At 62.6% G+C, this 7532-nt stretch overlaps 1 protein-coding gene across 1 annotated transcript; it reads left to right on the forward strand.

The window, feature by feature from the left end:
* Nucleotides 1-254: 254 nt before the first annotated feature.
* BARHL1 (BarH like homeobox 1) lies at nucleotides 255-6768 on the forward strand (the record flags this gene model as incomplete). The annotated part of the gene is made up of 3 exons (XM_081150502.1): nucleotides 255-720; nucleotides 4535-4757; nucleotides 6474-6768. 3 exons carry the CDS (start codon nucleotides 255-257, stop codon nucleotides 6766-6768), a joined length of 984 nt encoding a protein of 327 aa, XP_081006628.1.
* Nucleotides 6769-7532: the final 764 nt, after the last annotated feature.

Below are 7532 nucleotides of genomic sequence, written 5' to 3' on the forward strand. Positions count from 1 at the left end.
CCACCACCTCCCCCCCCCTCGGCTCCGCGACTCCGGCGATGCCGCAGAAGACGCGCTGAGCCCTTTTGGATCTAATGCGCAGAGGAGGTTGGCCCAGAGCTCCTGGGCTCCCCCAAGGCTGAACTCCATCCAAGGTGCCCGCAGGCTCCCTGCCCGCCTTCCCCATGCCAGCCCGCAGCTAGGGGCGAGGGCAGCGGCGGCTGGGGCTGGGGGTGGGTGGGGAGCTTTCGGAGAGGACAGGGTGCAGCTTGGCTATGGAAGGCTCCAATGGCTTCGGGATCGACTCCATCCTCTCCCACCGCGCAGGCAGCCCCGCCCTTCCCAAGGGGGACCCCTTGCTTGGGGACTGCCGTTCACCCCTGGAGCTGAGTCCCCGCTCGGAGAGCAGCAGCGACTGCTCTTCGCCAGCCTCACCAGGAAGGGACTGTCTGGAGACGGGCGCCCCGCGGCCTGGCGGGGCATCGGGCCCAGGTCTGGACTCCCACCTGCAGCCGGGGCAGCTCTCAGCCCCAGCCCAGTCGCGGACAGTGACCTCCTCCTTTTTGATCAGGGACATCCTTGCTGACTGCAAACCACTGGCAGCCTGCGCGCCCTATTCTAGCAGCGGGCAGCCGGCAGCCCCTGAGCCAGGGGGCCGTCTTTCGGCCAAGGCGGGGGAGGACTTTAGAGACAAGCTGGACAAAAGTGGTAGCAACGCCTCATCAGACTCTGAGTATAAAGGTAAGAAAACGGGAGGTGAAAACTTGGGGGGTGGGGATGCTATATTTCTTAAAACTTGAGCGCACACACGCGGGGATGAGCACACGCTGGCTTGGAGCCCCAGGGCCCAGCCGAGCAGTCGGTCTTGTCTGAACCTTCCCGCCAGCCCCTGGCTATGCCTTTGAGCAACAAAGAGCCCAGTGGATCCAGTGGGGAGAGGGAGGCTGTGTGCCCCAGGAGAGATCCCCCCAAATGCACAAAGCAAACTTTCCAAACTTCAGCTGGGTCTACCCTTCCGGGGGTGCTGGTGGGCAGGAGCAGGCTCCTATCTGGCCAGTGGGTAACTGAGAAAAGACCTCAAAACAACAGAAGACCCGGAGGGCTCTGCTTGAACGCCCTTTTTATAAGAGTGAAAACCTCGCAGGAAATTTCAGCAGGAGCACCGAGGGCAGTCAGAAATGTCCACCCTTTAATCCGAATTTCCAGAGGGGAAGAGAAACCAGGCTTTGCCTTCCATTGGGCCCAGTGCGGTCTGGGCCCTGTGAATCTCGCTGCGAAAGGGATTCTCACTTCAAAGCAGAGCCAGCAGGCAGGCTGGCTGGGAGCAGGGTCAGAGGTCTAGTGAGAGGGGGACCCTGCACCCACCCAGCGCTTCTCACGGAATTTGATTTTTAAAAGAATTCAGCAATCGATTTCCGGTTGTGTGGGACCCAGGGGTTCCCCAGTGACCAGCCCCATTCCCTCCCTTTGGGGTCCCTGGCCCTTCACTTGCCTTCACCTCCGTGAACCTTTTCGTTGTGGTTGGCTTTCATCCCGTCTTAACCAGGCAGCTGAGATCAAGATTAAGGGGGGGAGGAGGGGAAGGAGGGAAAAAAAGAAGGAAGGAGAAAGGGGTACCCTAATTTTATTTCCCGCCGCCCCCCCCCCCCCGGGCACCTGCCCGGACTTTAGCTCTTTGATGAGGCCAGAGGCGCAAAGTTCTTTCCAGGAAGCAGCCGGGAGGCAGGAGGGGAAGGACAGTCAGGGCTCGAGCCGAGGGAGAGAGTGAGGTGTCCCCATCCAGCTGAAAACTGGGGGACTGGCAGAGGCTCTTCAGAGCTTTCAGCCTTATCATTAATTCCCGAACCCTTTTTCGTCAAACAGAACTTCCCTCTGAAGGCAGCTGCTCTACTGTCGTGGGGCCCTGCACCTCCTAGCCCCTGTTTGTATTCAGTCCTCACAGAAATATAGGAGGGCTCATTTAACACTCTCCTTCCAGCCAAGAATTCGTTGTGGACATGCCCTGACCTCAAACCGAAACCCATCGGGGCCCCGCTGCACACCTCGCTGCCCTCCGCTCGCTTCCCCAGGCACCGCCGAGCGGAGCGGAGCCGCCGGCAGCCTTGCGGGGCCCGCCGTGCCTACAACGCGGGCAGCTTGCGCCTGAGCTCCCAGGAAGGGGTTCCGGGGGCACGCGGCCCGGAAACCCTGCTTCTCCCCCAGGGGCTGCTTACAGAGGCAAAGGAAGCCTGCCCTGGAGAAAGACAGGTGTAGGGCAAAGGGCAGAGAGGCAACCGAAACACGTATTTATAACAATGTTGCATTATTTGTGATTCTCAACAACACCCAGCTCTGTGGTTAGAGTGAGGGCAAGAATCAGCAACACGGGGCGCTAAGGGTGATGTTCCTGCTGGTGAGAGAATTTGACTCCTGTCTCCTTTTATTTGGGATTTGGAGGAGAGGTTTCGTTTAAGATAATTGGAATATCAATTTCCTCCTCCTGTCCCTGATGATATCTGATCAGGGAGGTGATGAGGGCCGGCTGTCCACATCTCGATTAAATAGGTTTGGAGTGGAGGAAGGTGAAAGGTCCCCCCCACCCCCACCCCTAGGCGGTGCCGCCAAGCGGCCCCCCCAGGTGAAAAGGGAGTGGGGACGTCCACCCCCAGAGTCCACGTCTGGAGCATTTCTCAAACGTGGAGGTGACTTTTTCTGGGCCCAGTTAGGAAGCCCGGCGGAGAGATAGACACATCAAGCCAGCCCCGGTGGGCATCCCCCCACCCACCTTCCCTGCTGAGTCATTTTCTCCAAGGAGAGCCTGGTCAGTGGGTCCCTAGTTTCTGCTATGGAAGGCTCCTTAAGATAACATTTAAATTAAGAAGCTACAACTGGGCTTTGAAGCAAGGCGGTCTGCCGGACTCCAGCTGCTAGAGCCACCGGCTAAGAAACCCAACTGGCACTTTGCTCCAAGGACACTGGTCGGGGGGGTCTCAAACTCTCTGGGGCGGTCAAGTGTGGCCTCCAGGCCGGGATCTGAGGCCCTGCAAGGTGAGCCCGTCCTGGAGCCACATGGAGGGCACATCCGAAGGCTCCAGCTTGTGCCAGGGAGGGATTACAGAAAGGCCTCCATCTTCCTGACATCGCAACTCAACCCTCCCACCCCCACTTCAGACCTAAGCCCCCAGAGTGGGGATTTTCACAAATAGTCGGGCAATTAGGTCAAAAAGTAAGGTTTCCACACTATCATGTTTGGGGTTCGGATAACTGTTTCCTTGCACTTGATTAAACTTTACCTGACAGCATAGACAGAAACCGGCTCCCCCATCCCAACAGCCCCGCTGAGGCGGCCAGGCCCCTAAGTGGCCGCGCCGGGGAGGCCAGGGAGGGCCAGGTGGGGCCTGGACGGGGCGTTTGGTCCCCAGAGGCGCTCTCCCTGCGAGCCCGCCCCAGTGCGCAGGGTCCCCGCACCCTCCCGGCCGCAAACCTCGGCCTTTCCGGTTGAAATGTCTCACTCCCCAGTGGCTCAATTAACCGGATTATTGTTTCCTACAGAGAGAAATCAACTCGCATTCAGCTGAACCCTGTCACTGCAAACGCCAGGCACAATGAAACTCACCATAAAGGAAAACGCGGGGAGAATAGGAGTGGGGGGGCCCCGGCCAGGCGCCAATTTGGGGGAAGCAGCCTCTTTAGTTATATCACTGCTTTAGAGGTAGAAGGAGGGAGCCCGCTGAGCTTGCTCCATCAAGTGTGCGCTTCAACCCCATCCTTAGTGTTTGGCAAAAAAAACAACACAAACCGGCCGCGCCGGGCCCCATCCTTGGGCCTCAGGAGTGGGGACCCTGCCGGGGTGTCCCGACCAAGGGTCGGAAACACACGACCGCCACGCGGAGCTGGTTGGGAGCCACAGTGGGCACCGTGCTGACAGGCACAGACCCGGCCACGCGGCCCGGGAGGGACAAACGCCACCGGCTGCTTCGCCCAGCGCCTGGCGCTCGCGGATCCGGCGCCCGCGACACCCTGGCGCCCGGCCTCCCGCGCGCACGGCTGTGGGTTAGGAACCAGGGAAACCATCGCTATAGATTCGCCTCCACGGCGGGGCCAGGAGAGATGTGGGTGCAATTATTTATTCTTTAGGACCATGATTCGCGCGCGGTGCACAGCACTTTGTCCCTTCACGCGGGTTTTTCTCCCCAGACCCTGGCCCTCAGTTTCGTCCCTTCCCGCGCCCCTATGCGGCCAGAGAATCCGGGCGCAGATGCGGGGCACAGGCACCCGTGCAGCCCGCCGCTGGAGCCGCTGGGTCCCCTCCCCAACCAGTCGCCGGGTTCGCCCCTCCGGAGAGCGCGGCGCGGGGAAAGCGGGTTGAGCTGTCTCGGCTTTGGGTTATTCTCCCCGAGGAATCGGTCCTGCTCGGTCCGGGGCCCCGCGGTCCGGGTCCCCAGCGCCTTCGCCGCAGCCCCCCGCGCCCTTGAGCGCAGCGGGGCCACCGCGGTCGGGGGCGCGCTGACCGGCCCGCGGCCGCGGGGGCGCGAGCGCGGCGAGGCCGGGCCCTGACGCGCCGCTGTCTCCGCAGTGAGGGAGGAGGGCGACCGCGAGATCTCCAGCTCGCGGGACAGCCCCCCGGTGCGCCTGAAAAAGCCTCGCAAGGCGCGCACCGCCTTCACCGACCATCAGCTGGCGCAGCTGGAGCGCAGCTTCGAGCGGCAGAAATACCTGAGCGTGCAGGACCGCATGGAGCTCGCCGCCTCGCTCAACCTCACCGACACGCAGGTCAAGACCTGGTACCAGAACCGCAGGTGAGGCCCGGCCGCGGGCTGGGGTGGGGACGGAGAGGGCCCCTCTCCTTTCTATCTGCCCCTCCATGAAACAAGTCCGCGTCCTGACCTCTAAGGGAGGGGCCTCTGAGCTTTCCCCATTCTGTAAAAGTGGGGAAAGAGACGCCAGGCAGAAGGAAGGCCTTGCCCGAAGTCCGCAATGATCAGAGAGGAGGAGCTAAATTCTGTTTCCCCAGGGCCCAGTCATCCCTCTCCAGGACAGGCGGACAGACAGACCCATGGGCCACAGGAGGCCCAAGGCGGGCCCCATCCCAGCCAGGTCCTACCACCCCACCCGGACCAGCCCTAGTTCCAGTCTGCGGGCCACTGAGTTCTCCCCGTGGAAGGAAGGCCCGGGGAGGGGTGGTAGCCTATGTCCAGAATGTTTTTCTGGGAGGACAAGTAGGCAGCCTGTGGGAAGGGGTGGGAGTGATGGGGGTGGGGGGTGCAGGGGTGAGCGGCTGGAAGTAGCAGCAGTCCAGCCCAGGCCGCTGCCTGATGGGATGGGAGAGGGCGGAGTTCTACCTGCTGGGCCCCTCAGCCCTTCTGGTACTGAAACCCCAGCTCCTTGGGGACTGGGTGGTGGGAAATTGGTGTTGAGCACTGGCCTTGAACCTGGTGTTTTCTAATCTCCCTAACACATTCAGGAACAAAGATACACATACACACACACACACTCAGCCATAGTCACACAGACAGACACACATGTCAACAGGACTCACACAGTCACACGGAAACACTCACACCCCGGGTCCCTCCTGGACTCCGAGCAGAGGCCAGAATGGGCTTTCCATAAACAAGCCTCAGAACACATCGCCCCATTAATAATAAATACCGATTACTGCTCCGGGCATCAATAATTAAGGCCCGTTACAGTAATCACACAATTATGATGATGATGAATAATTCAGGGAGGGAAACGGGGCTGGTGTGGCTGAGCCGGCCTCAGTGGACCTCAGCGGGCTGGCCCAGCCTCCCGGGCCAGGTACACTGAGGGATCCAGGCCACAGCTCTGGCAACCAGCGTCCTTGCTCCCCCAACCCCGCCCGCACTGCGGGTGGCTTTGGTGCCAGACAGGCTACGGGGCTGCCCCAGACTCAGACCTGGGTGACTCGGAGAGGGTGTGCGGCTGGTGGCTGGTGGCTGGTGCGTGTCTTCTCCATTTGCTGTCCCGGGCCCACGAGCTTCCAGAGAAGGGCCAGCAACTGGGTATCTCGGCGGTGCTGGCCTGGCCCTGCAGGTGGTGCCGCTGAGAGAAACAACAGCCTCGGTTTACACCGCTAGCAAACCTACCCCCTCCCCACCCCACCCCCACTCCAGGGGGCGGAAAGCTGGGGAAGCGCCAACACCAGCTGCAAGGATCCCCCCTCCCGTCGGGGAGTGCCCTGGGCAGAGTATGCCAGGTTAGAGCCCGGGCTTTGGGGTCAGACAGCCTGGCTTCGAACCTGGGCTCTCCCACTTTCGAGACGATCTGGGAAAATGGCCCACGCCTCAGGTTTCTATCTGTTCAATGGGTACGCATGGCCACGGAAGGCCGGTGGAGGTTTGAACGAGCCACGTACCACGTGCGAACCGTGCCCGGCGCTCTGGTTATGGACAGTGACGCACCAGTGCTGTCCCTCCGGCGTCCCCGCGGCGCAGGGGTGTCCCGGGCGCCACAGCCCTGACCGCGCCGTGCGCCTTTATTTCCGTCCCTAGGACCAAGTGGAAGCGACAGACGGCCGTGGGGTTGGAGCTGCTGGCGGAGGCAGGCAATTACTCGGCGCTCCAGCGGATGTTCCCGTCGCCTTATTTCTACCCGCAGAGCCTGGTTTCCAACCTGGATCCCGGCGCCGCCCTGTACCTGTACCGCGGGCCCAGCGCGCCGCCGCCCGCCCTGCAGAGGCCCCTGGTGCCCAGGATCCTCATTCACGGACTGCAGGGCGCCAGCGAGGCGCCCCCGCCGCTGCCCCCGCTGGCCGGCGTCCTGCCGCGCGCCGCGCAGCCCCGGTGAGGCGCGCCCCTTCCGCCTGCGCGGAGGGCGCGGGGCTTCGGCCCCTCCCGGGGCGCCCTGTCCCGCCCTCCGGCCGCTGTTCCCCTAAGGGCCAGATGCCAAGTCTACCGAGGCCCGGACCCTGGGCCGAGTCTCCCTAACCGCCCTCGGCGCCCTCCCTCTCGGCCAGTCCCTCCGGGAGCCACTTCCACCCGCGGATGTACATACATTACACCCCACGCCGGCCCCCGAGGCAGCCCTGGCCCCTCCCGGAAGCGGCCGGGGCGACCCCCTGAGCCGCACTCCCCGCCCCCTTCGCGCCAGCTGCACACCAAGGCCCCTCCGCGCACCCCGACCGGCGGAGGGGAGCGGGAGCCCCTCGGCGCGCGGGCCGGCGCACGGCTGTACATACGGTGTGCAAAGTGTATATGAAGTTATTTATTCGTGACCCACGAGCCCGTGACCGTGTCCGTGAATCAGTGAGTCTGTGGCCTGTGCCCTCCCCCTCCCAGGCGGGGCAGGAAGGGGCTAAGGGGGCTGGCCCACCCACCCCGACCCCCAGCCCCCACCTCCCGCCTCGGTCTCGGGGCAGCCGGGCCCCTCCGGTTCTCTCTCTCTCTTTTTTAAATGTCGAAATAAACTTCTTACAAATGACCAGGCGCCTGTCCGCGCGCTCAGCCCGTCGTGACCACCCTCCGTTCCCCCTGGTCTCCGTCCATCCTCAATAAGGAAATATCTGGGTCCCCCCCTTTTCCTTGGCGCTGCGGTCGTGGGCAGGGGCCCCC

Source organism: Miniopterus schreibersii (genome assembly GCF_964146895.1).
Source record: "Miniopterus schreibersii genome assembly, chromosome: 11".
NCBI lineage: Eukaryota > Metazoa > Chordata > Mammalia > Chiroptera > Miniopteridae > Miniopterus > Miniopterus schreibersii.